This window comes from Rhinolophus ferrumequinum, chromosome 3 (genome assembly GCF_004115265.2).
Source record: "Rhinolophus ferrumequinum isolate MPI-CBG mRhiFer1 chromosome 3, mRhiFer1_v1.p, whole genome shotgun sequence".
Lineage (NCBI taxonomy): Eukaryota > Metazoa > Chordata > Mammalia > Chiroptera > Rhinolophidae > Rhinolophus > Rhinolophus ferrumequinum.
Window position 1 is genome coordinate 23,228,581 of NC_046286.1, and position 22,342 is coordinate 23,250,922.

Consider the following 22,342-nt stretch of genomic DNA (forward strand, 5'->3'; position numbering starts at 1 on the left):
TTTACTTTGAGTGAAATATTGAATGTATACTTTTATATCTTAAATTTGATTTCTTTCTTGATTTTAACAAGAAGGCTTGAAGTATGTCATACACTATCATATTAAAATGGACGGGAGAAACATGTACAAAAGATAGGAAGAATTAAATTATCTTAGATCAGCAGTCCAAAAGTTAAAATTTTTCAGTTGTGGTGATTGAAACACTAAGAAAATTCAATCTAAATAAAAATAAGAATTCATAGTTAACAAAAATTATTATGGTCACCTCAAGTAATAGATCATCAATACACAAAACACTTTTTGGCTTAAGATTCTTATTTGCTTTCAAGTTAGACATTAGTTTTATTAGGTGATTTCAAAATAATATTAAGTGAAAAAGATTTATCTATAGCGAACAAACTACTTACCTTCTCAGTATCTTAGGCTGTGTCTAAGTGATGCCACAATAAGTATCAACTTATTTAAAAACTCATTCATATTTAATAGCATATGAACATATTCAGAATATTTTGTTATGTAAAAAAGAACCAGTTATAAAATAGTATGCACATCACGGCTCCAATCATACTTCCTCAAAATAATCATTACATGATTAAGTGAAATAAATAAATATATGTATGTCTCAATTTTTAGAATTAGACATTCAATGAAAAAATTAAAATCAATTTTAAAATTGTCACTTCATTTTTCTATCTGAAAATTGTTTTGATAAATTTAGACATTTAAGAATTTAGAACATACACTGTTGGTGGGAATGCAGATTGGTGCAGCCGCTATGGAAGGCAGTGTGGAGGTTCCTCAAAAAATTAAGAGTAGAATTACCATATGACCCAGTAATCCTCCTCCTGGGTATCTACCCAAAAAATCTGAAAGCATGTATTCATAAAGATACATGTGCTCTGATATTCATTGCAGCTTTATTTACAGTGGCCAAGACATGGAAACCAAAGTGCCTTTCGAAAGATGATTGGATAAAGAAAATGTGGTATATATACAAAATGGAATACTATTCTGCCATAAGAAAAGATGAAATAGTGCCATTTGCTACAACATGGATGGATCTTGAAATTATTATGCTAAGCTAAATAAGTCAGACAGAAAATGTCTAGAACCATATGATTTCACTGATATGTGGGATGTAAAACTGAAAGCAACAAAGGAACAAGACAAACAAATGAAGAAACAAAAACTCATAGACACAGACGATAGTTTAGCGATTACCAAAGGGTAAGGGGGAAAAGGAGTTGTGGATGAGGGTAGACAGGATCGAATATATGGTGATGGAAGGAGAACTGATTCTGGGTGGTGAACACACAATGTATATAGACAACGTATTACAGAATTGTACACTTGAAACCTGTGTATCTTTATTAACCATTGTCACTCCAATAAACTTTAGTTAAAAAAAAAAAGAATATATCTTAATAAGTTCCCTTTCTTCATTTTTTACTAGGTTGTAAGAATCATTCTTGGGACCTAGCAGGAGTGTCTGAGGGGAAACATAAACACAAAAGACAAACAAGCAAACTAACTAATAGTGCCCCCTCACTTTATACTGTCGGCTAGGGGTATCAGTTTTAGGTTTAAAGGCATATACAGATTAGAATACACTTTTTTAAAAAATAACAGACACTCAGGTTTTAAACTGTTCTAAGGCATTAGGTGGAAATAGTGACATGATATGGTCAATGGTGATGAGGAATTTTGTGCATGTGCTCAGCTCTTATTTGTGTGTTTGAACAAAAATAGCATGTTAGGTATTACTCACTTTGGGGCCTTGTAGTCCTGGTTTTCCTGGAGGACAAATACAGGGAACCGGAGTTGAACCTACATCACTGGGACCATTGAGGCACTACAACGACAAAAATGGAAATAAACAACAAACATGGAAAGATGCACACATCTGTGTCTGTACATACGGGTATGTGTGTATATATGTCCATATGTTTGTGTGAAATGATAAAGAGAATTTACATTTCCCTTCCAATTTTACTTAGCCTAATATAATAAGAAATTCCTAATCACAAAAAATATGAATACTAAATACATCCAAACTACATAAAAATGGGTTATATTTGTCTAACATACTTACAGTTGATGGAAGGAAGCTAAACAGTCCTACAATGTAAATGTTACCTTAAGAAGAATAAGAGTAGCCAGGCCTACCTCACCATTCTGCAAGAAAAACAAAAATAGATGTGTCTTAAAACATGCTTTTAAATTTCTAAATTATACAGATATTTCATTGCCCAGGTTAGAGATGCCTAAAGTATCAAAACCAGCAAAAGCTAAAACATTTGCTTGCAACTATTCTAAAAAACTGCTTATCTATATATGTTATCACTACATTTATAGTAGAATAAAGGAAGAAAATTAACTGATGAAGAGTGGAAGAAGAAAATTTAAATGCCAAAATGCTGCTTCATATAGCGGCCAGGCGGGAACAAAAATACCTCAAGATGGGATTTATATGCTCTCTTGAACTTATTGGAAATCATTGAAGAGCCAGAGAAAAAAAGCCAAACTCATCTAACCAAGTCATAAACTGCATGCATTAAATTTTATTCACTTTACTTTAGGAGAGCTTCTCTGTAAATATTCTATTTCTTACTGAATAACACATAATTTTAGATAGTTTAATAATCTTTCCAAACAATAACAAATTAGATCAGAAAATGAGAGGTGGGAATGAAGGTACAAAAAGCAAGGAAGCCACATGAAGTCACAGTTGACAGTTAAGAAGGAGACATAAAAACCAAAAAGTAGATGTGAGAATTCAAAATCTGCCCTGCAATAAATGCTATGTATTTATTACAAGAAGGGTAATGGTAATGGTTATAATGCCGATGCATTGATATCAACAAATAAAGTATGTATAATGGAATCTCAAAATGCAATAACTTGTTAATAGTTTTAGGAGAGATTTATATTCCAAGTTATAAATTATACTGCTTAAACAATTACTTCTTTAGAATACCAAGAATAACCATTTCTAAAAGGTTCCATCTTTAAAGCAGATCCTTTAAAGGTGCTGCTCTATGTCCTCAAGTCTTCAAAACATGGGGATTCATAAGTTATTCAGTTTAACAGGAAAAAGGGAGATTATGACAGCATGACTACACAAACTAAAAGATCCATGTAGGGCTCAAATACCACTGGGAATCCACATTGTCAAAGTTTACAACATTCTAAGTGCTAAATTAGCAACACTACTTTCTGCCCAGGAAAAAAGACTGATTACACACACACACACACACAAACACACACACACACTTAATCAGACTCTGTAATATTTTAGTTTATAATTTTTCCCCTCTTAACACATTAATGAAAATAGCTAAATAATGGGAACCACATGATTTCACTGATATGTGGGGTATAAAATTGAAAACAACAAAGGAACAAGACAAACAAATAAAGAAATGGAAACTAATAGACACAGACAATAGTTTAGTGGTTACCAGAGGGTAAGGAGGGAGAGGTGTGGTAGATGAGGGTAAAGGGGATCAAATATATGGTGATGGAAAGAGAACTGACTGGGTGGTGAACACACAATGTGACATATAGATGATGTATTACAGAACTGTACACCTGAAACCTATGTACGTAACTTCACTAACAATTGTCACTCCAATAAACTTTAATTTAAAAAAAAAAAGAAATGTTGCATATATCCTAGAAATGTAAGAAAAATCTACTTAGGTAAAAACCAAAAAAAAAAAATACTCTATGTACATTTCAGTTTGAGAAAACATGCTGGTGAAAAGGAAAATAAGTTATTTCCTACTCCTCAGAATTGTGCTGTGCAATATACTTAATTATACATTTAATTGATCATAGAAATGTGTTTTACTCACCAGCTATTCAGACAAAGAACCCTATGTTTTTCTAGAATAAGCCAGTCCTATTTCAATTAAATACTGGGAATAATCACACCCAGAGAGGATGTGGGAAAAAGTTTCTTGTGGTCTTACATTCACACTTGCACAGTGAAACATAATTTTATTTCAATTACGAACTTCAAAATATGTTTTGATCAATGTAACTTTATTTCCATTGACTACTGAAAAACAAATTAACTCTATATAGTAAATTAAGGCTCGCATATCATCTGCTTTTGATTGCTTTGAAAGTACTGAAGCAACAGTCGCGAATATTCCATCGTACTTACAAATCCAGGAATCTCACATGCTGTTTCCCGGTTGTTCTGTTCTGGATCACAATAGATTCTCAACTTTTGGACATCAAACTAGAAACATAAACCCAGTTGAGTTCAAGTCCAGCCATAAGCTAATTGCTTTATAAGAGCAACTCAGATACACAGAAACAGCCACTATAGTTAGCAATCGTGTAAGGTTGAAATTATAGCATTTAGCTAACACAATAAAAATATAAATTTGAATGCCTAACATAGAGTATTAAAGATGTGATGCAACATAACTCCTAAAGAAAACGTCTCTGGTACCAAAAACAAATCTGATATCCTTCAGGAACACTGTAGAGCTTTTTAGTATCCCCATATTCAAAACTAGTCTAGGGAGCATTTCCTAGGACACTAAAAAAGTTTTCCCAGGCTTACTGTGTTTATCCCAAGTCTCTACAACATTCCTGATTGCATAGGGTGGCTCAAGAACTCATCTTTAGTTTCAGGGATTTAGGTGCTGGCATGGAATATTGTGATGAGCAGGCCCGGCATCTGTTACTATTTAAATGTTCACTACAATTTGACATGTAACATTACTATATAGAGACCATGTGTGTAATCACACATTTGAATGTGACAGTCTTCTCTTAATAAAAACAGAGTGGGAAAGACATACCTTCCAAATAAAGGCTTTTTTAAGAAATGGCTTTTACATACACATTTCTCAACACACACACACAGATACTCCAGTTTATGAAAATATTGAAAAAGTTATAGTTTTCTTCATGAAGAACCCTGCATGCATTAATCTAATTTTATCCTCATTGCTGCAAAAAAATTTTTTATAACCCCACTTACAGCTCTAATCATACTCCCTTTTCCAAATTCATTATTTAATTAATCTACGCCTTTCCTGGGAAATATGAAGTTAATGTTTCACAGGAATATGGAATTCTACCCTGAACATTCTACCCTGAACAGGGGAACACTTTTCTAAGTATTCTTATAAAATATATTAAGTCTAATTTTGGATTTTCAAACTTACATGCAAACACACAACTTCACTAATGAACTGACCACATTTGAATAAGTATCTTAAAGGAATTCACAATTAAGTTAAATATAATTAAACGTGGTAAATACTATCAGAAAAGACAGCAAAAGCTCCATTTTACACAATGGAAAAAGCAAATTGTTATTTATCCACCTGAACAGTTTCTTCTTTCCCAGAGTATTTTCCAATTTGGGTTTGCCCACTGATGAAGATCCCTAAAACTGGATGCAGGGGCTTGCTTTCAATTTGTTGATCATCAATGTACAGAGTTACATCTTGTTCTGTTACTAAGAGGCGAATCTGATGCCAGCCTTCATCAAATAATGTCTATAGGAAAAAAGCATGGAAGATTCATAAATGAAATTCCAAACAATCTTTTATTTTGTTTGTTCCCATTCTTTTGCTGCCAAACATAAATCCACACAACACAAATTAGCTGTGTTATATACAAATTCACCCTGACCTAAACTGGCCTCAAATGCTACCCACCAATTATTTTATTAATCCCTAAATTTCTATCACATATCCCAAAGCAGTTGTGTCAAACAACTCCCTCAAGGTCACACGAGTTCCTAATTTCCTAATGCAAATAGTTTCTCTGATTCCTCATTCTTTTCACTTCATTGCAACTTTGGACTCCGTAAACTGGTCTCTCCTCTTTGATAATCACACTCAACTTCCATAATTCAAACCATCTTGATCATCTTCATTTCTTCTCCAATTGCTCAGACTATATGTCTTTAAGGGATCCTCTTCCTCAACTTGACCTTTCATTAGGCATTCCCCAGATGTCTGTCCTTAACATTTTTCCTTCTCCCCTTTGATTATCTCGCCTATTTCTACAGGTCAATTATTACATCTGTGGAATAATCCCCATATCTACATCAGAAGCTGGGACCTCTCTTCTACAAACGATACCTACAATGCTAACGCTGGCTAGAATAATTCTGTCAGGGTGTCTCACAATCAGCCTGACACAGTATGTAACAAAACAAACTTGAACTACCCCCCAAACTTTAGTCCTCTCCTTGTGTCCCTTGGATAATAGCATCCTCAGTTTCTAAATGAAAATAAGTTTCTTTACCTCCTTCTTTCCCACATTGGCAATAACAACTAGATGCAAAGTTCTACCAAATATGTCTCCTGAACATGACTGAAATTCACTTCTCCATGTCCATTCTCACTGCTAGAATTTAGGCTCATTCAAATAAAGCAAGATATACTTTCAAACATATCTTTATCTCTATCTCTAATCAAGCTGTCCTTCAAACCTCCACTAATCTCTCACTAGAGTTTTGTCAGAGAAGATGCACTATCTTAATTTCTGTATTCCCAGGACCAAACACAATTCCAAGATAGAGCTGAAAGTATTGTTTAGGAAAGGAAAGGGAAAAAGAGAAAAGAGAGCTGCTTTGACCACAACACACCTGTGATCAAGACTTTTTGATGGAATTCTGTCAACAACTGAATGAAGTCTACATCCCTTTGTGTGGCTTTCTAGGTCCCCACAATTTGTGCTTATACCTTGCTAGCCTTTTCGTTCATACATTTAATACTTCAAACACAAGGGATACAAATTTCTATTATCTAAATAAATACCCTGAACTATATGACATATATCTGCTCAATACTGAACCACTGACTTAGCATGTCCTTATCTCTCTCCATCAAAATCCATTACATCTTTCAAGGTCAGTCCAAAAACCACCTCATTTATGAAGACTTCTTCACATTCTCTGTTAGAATCCACTTTTCCCTCCACATCCCACTAACATGGTATACTTCTATTAGATACCAGAAGCCTTGAATCTCACATTAAAAATAAGCTCCTTGAATGTAATAAACATGCCTTATTCCTTTGTCATTTCTTACAGAACCCAGCATGTTGCCTTTAGTGAAAATGGCAGACAAGCTTTTTTACTTGATTCTGTTTACCAAATGGAGAAATTGTGTAAATGCATTTTAGATACAACCTGTACATTTCCTAAATTATAATATATTGTTAGACTTTCATAATTATAATAATGATCAAAACTTAAATTTTTATCATTGTATCTATATTCTAAACACATGACTTGGAAAGTATACCTTTATTTTCAGTTTATCAATTTTATTAAATATATATTCCTTTATAAAAAATAAAATGTCCTCCTAATTAATGTGAGTTATGCATCCATTTCTTCCTGTATGTAATGTTCTAACACGTCTTTATTTCAATATCCTGTAGGACATGGCATGTAAAACAGACCGACATGGACTCCGACATTGACCAGACCTAATGTCACCACTTGCTAACTGTATTACTCTGCGTAGGAGCATAGTATCTAGAACCTGGGTTTGTCTGTAAAATGGAAGCAATGGCTTCTTCCTTGGGTGATTATACTAATTAAATATGCCTGGAATCTAGTAGTAAGCATTCAAAAAAATGTTAGTTCTCCCCACCCCTTAATTCCATATGGATTAAGAAACAATTTTCCTTCCCGAGAACAACATTAAAATACGAAGTCACTATCTTTCCAGTAATGTTCAAATTATCACTCTCTTTCCTCAATACACACAAACCCAACAGTGTTTCCTCATGGATACCATCATCATACCCAAGCATATTTACCTTAACTTGAGGGTCAGCAAAGGTGACCACTTGTGAGCCATTAATCACGCTGGTAGTTGTAAAGAGCAATGTTTTATCCACACTATTTAAGGTAACTGCTATTTGTGGCCTTCCATCAATGGTTAAAATTCTCCATAAATCCCACATTTTCTTGACCTTAAATCTCTGAGTGGAGACAAATACATATGATGGAGGAAGACCTTCTGGGAAAACATTGCTAGAAAAAGAAGAACATGAGTAAGCTTAAAGAAGTCTCAACCTGCCAACAGACATATCAAAAAAATGTTATTCACATGTAACATTTACCTTGTGAATTCTGATAAATCAACTTTTGATGTTACTTCATATCCTTTTATCTTTGTTGGTGAAAGCTGTATTCTTTTCTTAACCTTATTCTTTACACCCAACCCTAAAAGAATATCAAATCCCTTCTCATCTCGAGCTGCCACTGGAATTCGTGTTGGACAGACAGATTCTATAAGGAAAAGCAGTAAAAGTTGATTAATCACGGATTACTTCAACAAGAAAAGAAAATCAAGGGAGGTAGATCAGAGAATATAAGAATTATACAATCTATATATGCATACAAATGTATGTATATAAATGTATGTAAATGTATTTTCTGAGAAAACATGTGGGAGTTTTTTTTTGGCATTTGAGAGTGAAGTCTCCATTGCCTTTTTTCCCCCTAAAAGAAGATAAACATAAAACAGAACTGCAAGAGGGACATTTGTTAATGGATTGTTTTAAGGGTAATACTATGCTGAAGGTTATCACTCACTACGTGTTTTGAATATGAGGCATACCTGGGGGCGGGGGGTAAGACTAGAACAGGATTCATGATTCTCATCCAGGATTTGCTATTAATTAGTCACATGACCTTGGATAACTCTCTTAAATCTATTGGATCTATATGAATCCTAAGATTCCTTTCTTGCATTTCTAGCTTTTGAGAGGTAAAAAATATGTTGTTCTTGATATTATTTCCAGTTCTAGCAGTTTATAGCTCTACAGTTCAAATATTATTGGTTCTGTCACTGGAGAAAATTTAATGAACTGTAGGTGTATTCTGTTCATAGAGATTGTAAAAATGGGCCTATTACCTCATCCATGATTGATTACATTATAAATTACATTCATCATATTTATAAATAAGTAAAGACTATTTCCTTAAGAAAAATAATTCAGGTTTGCATTATACAGTCATCTATGAGGTCTGACAATTAAGGTCGTGAACTTGTTGCACCAATGTTGTAACCTTTTTTGGTATCAGAGGGATTGTTCACTATGAATTTGTACCAGCTGGACAAACAGTTAACCAAGTTTACTATTTGGAAGTGCTGAAAAGGCTGTGTGAAAAAGTTACATGACCTGAACTTTTTGCCAACAATTCATGGCTCTTGCATCATGACAAGGCACCAGCTCACACGACACTGTCTGTGAGGGAGTTTTTAGCCAGTATACCCTCCCTACTCACTTGATTTGGCCCCCAATGACTTCTTTCTTTACCCAAAGATGAAAGAAATATTGAAAGGAAGACATTTAAATGACATCCAGGACATCAAGGTAATAGGATGACAGCCCTGATGGCCATTCCAGAAAAAGAGTTCCAAAGTTGCTTTGAAGGGTGGACGAGGCACTGGCATCAGTGCATAGCTTCCCAAGGGGAGTACTTCCAAGGTGACCGTAGTCATATTCAGCAATGAGGTATGTAGCACTTTTTCTAGGATGAGTTTGCTAACATAATTGTAAGACCTCATACATAAATTATAAAAATATGATATGCCTTTCACTTCTCTGGGAAACTAGTGTCTCAAATTATGTGGAAAACATTAGACTGGTTGAAATGCTATTAAGCTGTTATACTATAGAAATGTTCCAATATTCTCAGATTCTTCCAAAGCCCTCATATAATAAACACACTGTTTATATTTTGAGCATGACTGTTTATATTTTAAACAAGAGCTAACAGAACAAAACAAAAACAAACTTCACTAAATATACCTTAAGATAATCACTCTCTTGCATAACAGTAAGGAAAGAGGCAGGTATCAGGTTTATAATACAATAAAAAGTAATGAGATGGATTTTATTAGCCCAAGATGTACTGCCGTAATTTGTACCATAGAATATTGGAAACAAAGGTTTGATATAAATCAAATTAGATGTATTCCTGGGAAGGGAAAGGTTTTGGGTCTTAAGATATTGAGTTTTGAAGAGAACCAGTTAACAATATCCTTCCTCTGGTAAGCTTAGAGCTAACTGATGGGGAGATCGGGCAATCAGGCAAGCAGAAGATGTTGGTTAGGTGTGTGACCTGGTGGGTGTCATGAGCCTGCACACCATAGTTAACCACACCCTCTTGGCAATGCTGGGCTGATGTATTCCCACCTCACCTCAGGAGTAGGGCCTGCCCACTAAGAGGAACCAAAACATACCATCTCCACAGACCACCTGATCCAAAGAGAAGAAAGCTGAAAGCACTTTGCCAACTGTGACCAGCTACTTTGAACAAATTTACTATCCTAAAAACGTATTTTCTCATGCAGTGGTAAGGAGTGAAAGAAGGCGGGGAGAAAGGTCGGAAGAGTTGGTCTAGTTGAAGACCCTCCATATGAAAACATGAGAAACAGGGAATAAATATTCCCAATAGCACACTATTACACAGTTTAAATCATAAATCAGTGAATAAAATTAAATCTTTCCTGTCATAAGGCAATATTTTTTGGGGGGGTGGAATATAGAACAATCTATGAAGACTCCCTTCAAATGTATTGGATTTAAAACTGCGAAAGAAAGAAGTTCAGCTGGAAAGAAAATGTGTTAAACATATCATAAGAACGTTCAGATTTTAATTATTCCTTTGATTTGCTTTACGAAAGCTATAATATGTTGGACGAAGAGCTCAGGCTTAAGACAGTAACTTTAGTAAGCCTCTTTGGTAACCTCTAGATTTTCATCTGTGAAGTGAAAATAATCATCTTCACAGGGTTTGTCTGAGAAGCAAGTGTGACTATATATATGAAAGTGCTTTCTTTGTAAATTCAAAATCACATGCAAGTATAAATCAAGTATTGTGTTCATCCTTTTTCTATAATAAAATCCTTCACACTGTATTCTATTCTCCCAAATAGTATAGAAAACACTGTGACACAGTTCGTGAAATCAAAAATGTAAATGAATAGTCACAATATAGCCATGTTATTATTACTACCTAAGCACATCTCACTAGGGAAAATGTATTTAAATAATTGTATTTTTGAAGGAACGATTTTCTTCACAATTTTCTCACCTATAAGGAGAATAACATATCCTTACACATGAAAAGAAAAATGTAGTTAAAATGCTCAAATAGAGTTTGTATGTTTGCATATACCTAGCAATAAGAAACAGGTAAAAAAAAATGTTTCCTTATATAAAATACTACTTAGATCATCCATTTTCCTGTGGGCAATCATTTGAATTGTTTCCAGCTTTTGACTATTTTTAATAAAGCTGCTATAAACATTCTTGAATATGTCTTTAAACAGCAACACAAAATATTTGGAAAGTATATACCTCTCTGATAAAATTAAATATGTGGACCAATTCAGAACACTCAAATACTATAATGGTGGTGTGTAAGTAACTTTTAATTATGATATAGGAGTTAAAAAACAAAAGTATAAATAACTTTAACTGTAAAAATATGTTAATGAATACAGAATATAAAATGAGCAATTTGTGACATCAATAACATCAAATGCGAGGGGGGCAGGGAGAAGCAAAAATTTGTATGTGATTGAAGTTAAGTTGTTACCAGCTTAAAATAGATTTATTTTAACTTTATAATGTTTTCTGTAACCAGCACTGTAACCTCAAACAAAACACCTACAGAAGATACAAAAGAAAATGAGAAGGGAATCAAAGCATGTCACTACAAAAAAAAAAAAAAATCAATGAAACACAAAGCAATATCACAAGAGAAAAAAAAAGCTGTAAGACAGAAAACAATTAATAAAATGACAATATTAAATCCTTCCCTATCGTTAATTATTTCAGATGTAGATGGATTAAACTCTCCAATGAAAAGACATAGAGTGGCTAAATGGATTAAGAAAACAAAATCCAACTGTATACAAGAGATGTACTTTAGAATTTTTTTGCTAAATTCAATTTTTTTGGCTAAATTTTTTTTAGAATTTTTTTGGAATTTTTTTGGCTAAATTCAAAGGGATGGGTAAAAGGTACTCCATGCCAGTGGTAACCAAAAGAGAGCAAAATAGATTTTAAGCCAAAGACTGTCAAGAGACAAAGGACATTATATAATGATAAAAGGGTCAATTAATCAGCAAGACATAACAAATATACATATATATATGTGTGTGTGCATACACACACACACACACATGTCTCCAACATTATAGCACCGCAAATATCTGAAGCAAATACTGACAGAACTGAAGGGAGAAAAATAATAACATAATAATAGTAAACGATTCCAACATTCCACTTTTAATAATGGATAGTACATTCAGACATAAGATCAAAAAGGAGGCAAAGAATTTGAACATAACTATAGATCAAATAAATCTAACAGACATGTACAGAACATTTCACCACACAGAATCACAAACAAAGCATTATCTGGGATAAACACCTTAGATCACAAAACAAGTCCAAACAAATTTAAGAAGACTTAAATCATACCAGGTATATTTTCTAACCACAATGGAATGAAACTAGAAATTAATGGCAGGAGGAAAACTGGAAAATCCACATATATGTGGAAATTAAACAACATACTCTTGAACAACCACTGAGTCAAAAAAGAAATCAAAAGAGAAATTAGAAAATAGCTTGAGCCAAACAAAAACTAAAATACAACGTACCAAAATTTATGGAATGCAGCAAAAACAGTACAAAAAAGGAAATTTACAGCAATAAAAAAAGCTACATTAAAAAATAAGTATCTCAAATAAACAACTAACTTTACAAACCAAGGAACTAGAAAAACAAACAAACACACAAACTAAACCCAAAGTCAGCAGAAGGACAAAAATAATTAAGATCAGAGTGGAAATAAATAAAATAGAGAATGGTAAAACAATAGAAAACTCAACAAAATTAAGAGTTGGTTTTTAGAAAAGATCAACAAAACTGACAAACCTTTAGCTGGATTAACTACAGTGTTTCCCCAAAAACAAGACCCAGCCAGACCATCAGCTCTAATGCGTCTTTTGGAGCAAAAATTAATATAAGACCAGGTCTTATATTATATAATATATTATATCATATCATATCATATTATACTGGGTCTTATATTAAAGACCGGGTCTTAAATTAATTTTTGCTCCAAAAAATGCATTAGAGCTGATGGTCCTTCTGGATCTTATTTTCGGGGAACATGGTAAGAAAAAGAGAAGGGTCAAATAAACAAAATGAGGAATGAAAGAGAAGTCATTATATTAATAACTGATACCATGGAATGATAAAGAATCGTATGAGACTGTAATAACTATACACCAAAATTTTTGATAACCTAGGAGAAATGGTTATCAAATTCCTAAAATATACAACCTACCAAGACTGACAAATGAAAGATTGAAAATCTGAACAGACCAATAATAAGGAGATTGAATCAGTAATCAAAAACCTCTCAACAAAGAAAATCCCAGGACGAGATGTCTTCACTGATTACTTCTACCAAACATTTAAAGAAGAATTAATGCCAATCCTTCTCAAACTCTTTGAAAAACTGAAGAGAAAGGAATACTTCCGAACATTTTTTATGAGGCCAGCATCACCGGATACCAAACCCAGAAAAAGACACTATAAGAAAACTACAGGCCAATATTCCTGGTGAATATAGATGTAAAAATCCTCCACAAAGTACTAGTAAATTGAATTTAAGAGCATATCAAAATGATCAAAAGTATCATACACCATGGTCAAGTGGGATTTATCCTTGGGATACATACATGATTCAACCTTTGAAATCAATTAATGTAGTACACCACATTAACAGAATGAAGCATAAAAGTCCCATGATTGTCTTGATGAATGCAGAAAAAGTATTTAACAAAATTCAACATCCTTTCATGATAAAAATACTCACCAAAATAAGTATAGAAAGAATTTACTTCAACATGATAAAGGCCATATATAAAAAGCCACAGCTAACATCATACTCAATGGTAAGAAACTGAAAGCTCTTCCTCGAAGATCAGGAACAAAAGAAGAATGCCCATTCTCACCATTTCTGTTCAACATAGTATTAGAAGTATTAACCAGAGCATCAAACATAATAAAATACTAAGAAATAAACTTAACCAAAAATACAAAAGACTTGAATGTTGAAAACAACAAATCATTGCTGAAAGAAATTAAAACAAATGGAAAGACATGGTATGTTCATGGACTGGAAAACTTAATATTGCAAAAATGTCCATATTAAACAAAGTGATCTACAATGAATTCCTTATCAAATTCAATGAAATCCCTATCAAAATCCCAATGGCCAGTCACAGAAGGACAAATACGGCACAAGTTCACCTTTATGAACGATCTAAAGTAGTCAAATTCATAGAAAGAGAAAGTAGAATAGTGGTTGTCAGTTGGAGGGGGAGGAGTTTCAGTCATGCAATATGAGAAAAGTTCTAGCTATCTATAGTACAACACTGTACATACAGTTAACAAGTGTCCTGTACACTTAAAACATGTTAAGAGGGTAGATCTCACATTATATGTTTTTTACCACAACAAAATAAATAGAAAACAAAAGAAAATTAGATTCTCAGACAGATAAAGAGACAATTGTTCATCAACAAAAAGGGGACCTAAAATAAGGAATGTAGTTCAGAATACACCTCAAGGGAAATGGTAGGTTCACGAAGACGAAATAATCCATGTGGGAAAAAAGATATAAATAATATTTTGTTCATTGAGAATCAACAACAGCAGAGCACAAAAGCAAACTGTTAGGAAATGGTCATTTTATATGCTGAGAACCTGAATGTAGAAGTTAACTAGTTGTCCCCAAAACAGTGAAATTGTCAAAGGATTTGAATATAATTTACCTGATTTGAAGCTGTTGCAATATAGCAATACATTAGTTTAGTCCATTAATCATAATCTAATATAGTTTAAAAAGTCAAGTACAAAAAAGCCCATACATTCCATGATTTCAAAAACTACACTTTAAAAGATGGTTACTGGACAAGATATATGTGAATTTAACAGACACAGACATTACATACATCCTTTTTTCAGTGTGGATAAAAAAATATTTGACAAGATTTCAAATCTGATTTCTTTTTTTTACAGATTGTAGGTTTTAGCTGAAAGATTTTTTTTTAACCCTCTGTAAGCACAGCTACTCTTTCATGTGTAATTAGAATTTTTTAAATAGAGAGAATGCATTTTCCAAAATACCTATGCACAGAAAAAGACTATGGAGCAAATACTAAACAAACATATTTAATCAAATTTATATTTTAGGATAAAAATGAATGGCAAGTGAAATTTCACCATGAAAAGTCGATTTTAATAATGAAATATATTTAGATTCAAAACCAAAGAGTCGAACTACTTTGACCATATATTAAAAATCTATATCCCTTTGGCCTGTTCAAGTTGACAAGTTAGCAATAGTCTGTTAGAGAATCATAAAAAGAATAACTCTGATGACCATTTGTACTAGTTATAGCATGTTTTTAAACATTCGGTTAAAGAAAATTCTGGAAAAAAAACTTTAAAATGTTTTTATCTACCATATAACCCAAACAAATATAAAAAATAGAGAAATTAATTTTTTCTAAGCCACAATCATTTAGAAATTTTTCTATTAAAATGTGAAATTACTTTTGGAATTTTTGGTGGTAAACTGGAAGAAAATCCTTTCCATTTTACAGGAATATTTTTTTTTAGGTATATGGTATATTAAATGTCCATGATAGTAAAAATAAAAGATTTGAATAAATTACTCTCCCCCAAATAATCTGAATATAAACATGTGAATACCCTCACAGGATTGACGTTTACCAAAAATTGGAATTTTTCCATACCCATAAAGTTATCGTGGACATGAAGCTAGATTTTATGAAATGACATAAACATAATTAACAGACTGGTAAGTACTATATTTTCAAATGTTCTCTCACTGCTGGTAGAAGTTTAAGTCTTTCTCAAGTACAATTTTTAATATTTTTCCAGAGTTTTAAAAATGATAGTAATTTGATCTTTGTTTTCTGAAGACATAATGAGAGATACTCAATCAGAATTATGTTCAAGAATATTCACTGTCTTTATAATAGAAAAACTTAGAAATGAACTAAATATATAAAAACAGAAATTATTATATAAATAATGTTAGGCGATTGTCTGCTATCATGTTAATAGACTTTGAAAATTATACACAATATAATAATAGAGTATATAATAATATGGAAATTGAGTACTAAATTATATATACAATATCATCCTTATTTAGGCCCATGAATAAACTATCAGACACACTGAAATAAAAAAAATAAAAAGGCTGAAATACAAAAGGCAAAAACTCATTAACAAGAGGAGTATGATCAGGCTCATGTGAAGTTTACATCTATTTTTATTCTTTAAGTATCTTTATGTTCTACCATATCCACAGTAGACATGTTGTAATTGAATGGAAAAAACAACAAATATAACAAAATATTATATTTTCCAACTTCAGTTTTTATAAATAATTGCCTCTAAAAACAAAACTTATCCAGAATAAATATAATACAAAAAAAGTGTGTTCACTTCAATTCTAACATATTATTTGACATTAAATAACTATCTATACCAGTTTAAATGAACAGGCTATACCAAAATGTAAGAACGTATAATCACTATTGTTTCCAAATGATATGACGGCTTACCTTCACAAAGTTTCTGCATCATCACCTCCCTTATTTTGGATATTGCAATATAATCTTCCACATAAAACACGTAAGTAGATGAAGGCTTATTGGCAATAGCTCTAAGTTCCGCATCTTCTGTTTCTGAACCAACACCGATGGCAAATAATGTTATTTTACTGTCTCTTGCTGCTTCTGCTGCATCTTTGACTTCATCTTGGGATTTACCATCCGTAAGTACTACTGCTATCTTGGTCAGAAATCGTGAGGACTTGGCAAAAAGGTAATCGATTGCAAACTGGATGGCCTTTCCAGTCCTCGTGTTTCCTCCTAAGTAGTGTATGGATTCCATTGCCGCGATCAAATTATCTCCTGAATCATGGCTTCCGAGAGGAATCTCCAGTACAGGGTAGTCACTATACTGGACCACTCCAACCTGAATAAACTTCGGTCCTATGTCAAAGTTTTTTGTGATATTGACAAGCCACTTTTTCACTATTTCAAAGTTTTCTGGGCCAACACTATAAGAACCATCTAAGATGAAAACTAAATCTGTCGGAGCTGTACGACAACCTAAGTGAAAAAGAAAATCATCAGAGCACATTTGTTGTATAAAGAGCAAAACAGGGAAAGTTTGAAATGCATGATTTTTTTAATTAACCAGATGAACGGAATCCCTTCACAATGTTTATGTATATCAAATCACCACGATGTACACTTTAAATACCTTACAATTTTACATGTCCATTATACCCCAATAAAGCTGCAAAATTAAAAAAGAAAAAACAATAATAGTAAGCAGTTATAAGGAGCCTTGTGAAGCCTAAATAAGATATACTACATAGCTCATGAAAATTCTTTGTAAATGAGGGATATTATTTTTGTTGATATCTTTTAATTTTCATCTTATTTTTAAAATTAATGATTCAGCTTTAAAAATGGGAAATAAAAAATGCATGCTGTATATGAATATGATATCTAGGTATTTCTTTGTAGGGACAGGTATTACCATTAAGCAGCATTTTATTCCATGCCCCCCACTGAATACATTAAAATAAAAAGAAATGAATGCATGATTTTCAGCTACCCACCAACATCGTTTTATTATTGAAATTTTTTATTTAATACCACATGAAAGATACACATGCACACACATCAATAAATAGGGGGAAATAAAACAAAACAAATTTTCTGCCAACTTCAGGACTCAAGTAGCCACTACATCCATATTCTTTAATGTAGCTGATAAAAGTTAAATGATCCGAGATCACCAAAGCAGTCGCTCTTGCACTACATGCGAGACGAGTGTTCCAAGGTCTGATCCCTCATCTTCAGCCGATAATGGCATCGAAACATTAGCTTGTGCTAAGTGAATCTATATTTAAGGGTATAAAGCTATTTCTTTCTTGGCAGAGAGAAAGATTCTTGTTTCAAGATACCAAGAAACAAGTGTGATCAGCACATCTTATAGTTCTATTGGGAAAAAGACTAACTCGGTGACCACAGGATGGCCACGGGGTTTGAAAATTAATCTGGGGAACGTAATTTAGTGGTTACCAGAGGGTAAGGCGGTTGGGGGTGGGAGATGAGGGTAAGGGGGATCAAATATACGGTGATGGAAGGAGAACTGACTCTGGGTGGTGAACACACAATGTAATGTATAGATGATGTGATATAGAATTGCACACCTGAAATCTATGTAATTTTAATAACAATTGTCACCCCAATAAATTTAAATTAAAAAAAAAAAGAAAAGAAATGACAGCCATAAAAAAAAAAAAGACTAACTCTGGTACAAGTTACACTTTAACAAGTTCTAAGCTCTGTGGAAAACAAACAAAAAATCTTAAATCTTTTTTCCACAGTACATGACATGCCTCTAACCCTATTTCATTCTTTCATAATATGTATATTTCATTCTTTCATTATATGTATACTGAATGCCTACTCTGTGCCTATCATGCTAGCTATGGGCGATAAAGATAGATATCTTAAAAAGCTCACATTCTAATAAGACAGACAACTGTCTGGTTAGGTAAAGTACAGAGTATTATGAGAACATTTAGGAAGGGCAACCTAACTGTGGAAAGTTAAGGCAGGTTGTGTGGGAAAGCCTCCAGGCAAACTAAGATCTGAAAAGAGAGCTTTAGCCAGGTGTAGAAAAGCACATTCTAATCAGAGGAAACAGTAAGTGCAAAGGTCCAGAGATGAGAGACAGCCTAAAAGACAAACTGACTTTTTTTTGTGTGTGTAATTCCAATAGTTTGAAATGGCTAACGTAGTATACAGGAGGCAACGGCTATACTTGCCTTCTCCTTCTATAATTTCTGCACTCAAAGCAGCAAAAATACTACTACTGTTCATGGCCCCTCAGATAAGAATCGCATGTCCCTGGATTTGAGGAGTTGGGATAGAATGAGATGAGCCAAGGTAATATGATAACAAATTTTCAGTCTTGCGTTTTTACTCATATTAATGGTCTCCCTTAAGTTTTGATCAGATGCTCAATTCAAAGTTATAAAAAGGGTGATTTATTTTCTGTTGATTGTGCAAATACGATATCATAATTGCAAAGAATGGCACTGGGGGGAAAAGTTTAGTGACAATTAGTATAAGTATTTTTGCATCTCCTTAGGAGTAAATCAATCCATCCATCCATCAATTGATTAAATTGTCTCTCCCTCTCTTCCTCTTCCTTACTCCCGACTTCGCTCTCCTTCCCTCTCCATTCTTTTTCTTACCGTTGTCTATTTATATATCTGGAACGATAACAAGGCTCACATGAAGAGGCCTCCATTTTACAGTTATCTCCACTCACCCATCACAATAACCAGCAAAAATAAACACTATTGGCAGGTGAACATGTATAATAGTCACCAAGGTACCAAAAAAAAAAATGCCAAAACATCAATTTGTCTCAAAAATGTAAGTGTGATTATGACATTACTCCTAAGATGCTATAGAGCAGGTGGTGGTGAAATATGGAAAGGCACGAGGGACACTATTCCAACAACCTCTGCCATGGTGACCACTGCCAGAGTTCAGGGCAGGGACAGCACAATGGAATTTGGCCCAGAGGCAAACTTTCTAACCCAAGGGAATGCAGTTCTTCTGTTATTGTTGGAAACTGGTGTGAGGTTATGCTTCTATTGAAGTTTTGTGGGAGAGACGAAAGGACAGGAAAGTTGTTTGTAGAGCTCTTCAGTGTTGCCCTTCCTAAATACTATGAGATCCATTATTGTCTGGACATGTCAGTGTTTGTGTGCCACTTGATTCAGTGGTTATAAACTCTTACAGGGCTATTCTTAGCCCTTCCTACCCCTTTCCACAGCCATGGAGCATATATTTCATACCTGCAAGGTTAGCCAAAACCCTGCGTACAAAAGCAAATATTACCATTTATAAACCCCAGACAAAATACCACTCCAAGAGACCTCCTCCTTACAGACATGAATCACCGGTGTCATAGAAAAGGAATGGACTGAACGTGAAAAGCATAGTTCAAATATGAGTTACAGATCTAACAAGCTGTATGACATTAAGTGAAAGCCTCTTACATTCTGTGAATCTCTTTTCCCACTCAAAAATCCCAGAAGACACTATCTACCTTGCTTGGGTGGTTTAAACAGTAAAAGTGTTATGCAAACCCTAAATATTATTGTTTTAACAAATTTTTAGCCAAGTTGAATCAAATAGTCAAACCATCTGATTTAACTGTTATAGAAACCATAATCAATTTAGAGTGTGGCATTTATGTTTATGAATTTCAAAAGATGAAAATAAACAAACTTTTAAAAATAAGTATGGTATTTGTAAATGGTGGTCTAGATAGCAGAACTACTGTAATTTGCCGTGTATAATGTGCTTTCATGAATAATGCACACTCACTTTTTTGGCCCAAATTTTCAGGGAAAAACTCTTCCATTTTAATTTTTTAATTCACATTTTTATTTGTTTATATTTAGGTACTTGCTTTTTGTATTACAAATAAATTTTAGCACTAATTTTTAAAAATATTATGGTGCAAGATATTTTATGTAACAAATAATTACAAAACACAAGAACAGATACAAGGCACAAGAAATTTTATATACTGGTAACAAATTTACGATATTTACGCATCACAGAAGGCCAAGAACTCTTCGTCATTGCAAGTTCGATGTAAGTTCAACAAAATCGATTATCGTATTCCAGTGTATTATTTTGCATACGATTATCATTATTGATTTCTGGAGTTACACTTTTAACTCATAAGCATAAATAAAAGAATTAAAAACATTCATGTAGATACGGAATTAGTACTACCTATGTAAAATATGCATCCTTATTTTTCCCTCAGTAATTTTGGGAAAAAGTGCTCATCATACTCAGCAAAATGCATATTAATTAATTAATATAGCCTTCCTTCTCTAATGAAAGGCTTCCTATAAGGAATCAGAATATAGTTACCACTTACTGAGATGTCACTGTGCTAAGCCACTTACAGGCATTATCTCATTGACATAGATTATCTCACTATCTCTATGACATAACCTCAGAGGAGGTAGGTATTTTCTTTTATCTCCATATCAGGAAGCTCATAAATGGCTGAAGAGAGACTCAGTACTAGAGTGTTTATTCAAAAGCCTGATGTGTTAATAGAATAAACAATTGTCACAGAATTTTCTCAAAATTACCTCTGATAGAAGCTTTTCCTCTCAGTTAATGTGTAACACAGAAATTCATTCATTTTTAGGGAATTATAGCATCAAAGACAATAAGATCCTTAAAACCACTGCTTGAGCTTCCCTTATTTGATTTCTATAATCAATCTGTTGATAACAAAATGAGACAATGCTGATAGTTCTTACTTGATCTTATTTCCCCATCTTCAGCTAATACAGAATTCTGAAGCAGCAGGACGAAAACTATACAAAGAAATGTAATATGATGACCCATGTTTCTGTTTTCGTTTTAATATTTTGGTTTGAGGATTCCTAAAAAGAAAAAAAAAAAAGGAAAGTTAAATATATTAGAAAAATAAAGACAAATACCTAACCATTATAAGTTTAATTTTTAAATTACAATACCCAGTTGTAGTACAGTTAATTTTCACTATCTTTAGAATCTGTGTCCACAATAGCCACGTTTTAAATATATTATGCATCAGCACAATGTAGGAGTTTAGGACGACCGTGATAAATCCTTTAATTCATAGTTATCTTAGAAAAGTATAAACTTTTCCAAAACTTTGGGCTTTGCTCAAAATATTTACAAGAATTCCTTTTAGCATATTCTGTAGACACTTATCACATTCTTGTTATTATCTCAAAGCTAGCAATCATTCTTCTTTTAAATATAGATTTGCATTTAAGAAACACTCAAAGCGTATCTGGTAAAAATATTTATATAAAGCTGAGTGATCTAATTTATTTTTTAAATGGGGTGTAATTATGATCTATTTTATTTGATTTATAAATACTCAGTTATACACCTTTTACATATTTTCTAAGTTAATCCAAGGACTTCACTTCTGCTTAGAATGTGTAAAGTCTCAACAGACTTTCACTTCAAACAATGAGAATATGGCAGATTAATTATAACACTATAGTCTTTCTAAACCTAACAGAAAAAACAGAATTTAAAGAAACCTAAATGAACCGAATTCCAAAAGTTATTAATCCTTTATA

General features: G+C 33.1%; 1 protein-coding gene across 1 annotated transcript in view; it reads right to left on the reverse strand.

The window, feature by feature from the left end:
* The window catches only part of COL21A1 (collagen type XXI alpha 1 chain), a 155,696-nt gene that overhangs the window by 85,343 nt on the left and 48,011 nt on the right, over window positions 1–22,342 (reverse strand). Inside the window, 8 exon segments of the mRNA XM_033093680.1 lie at window positions 1,769–1,852; window positions 2,167–2,175; window positions 4,172–4,249; window positions 5,352–5,525; window positions 7,810–8,026; window positions 8,116–8,284; window positions 16,695–17,246; window positions 21,524–21,649. Of these exon segments, the coding sequence (XP_032949571.1) occupies window positions 1,769–1,852; window positions 2,167–2,175; window positions 4,172–4,249; window positions 5,352–5,525; window positions 7,810–8,026; window positions 8,116–8,284; window positions 16,695–17,246; window positions 21,524–21,611 (1,371 nt within the window). The 5' untranslated portion in view covers window positions 21,612–21,649.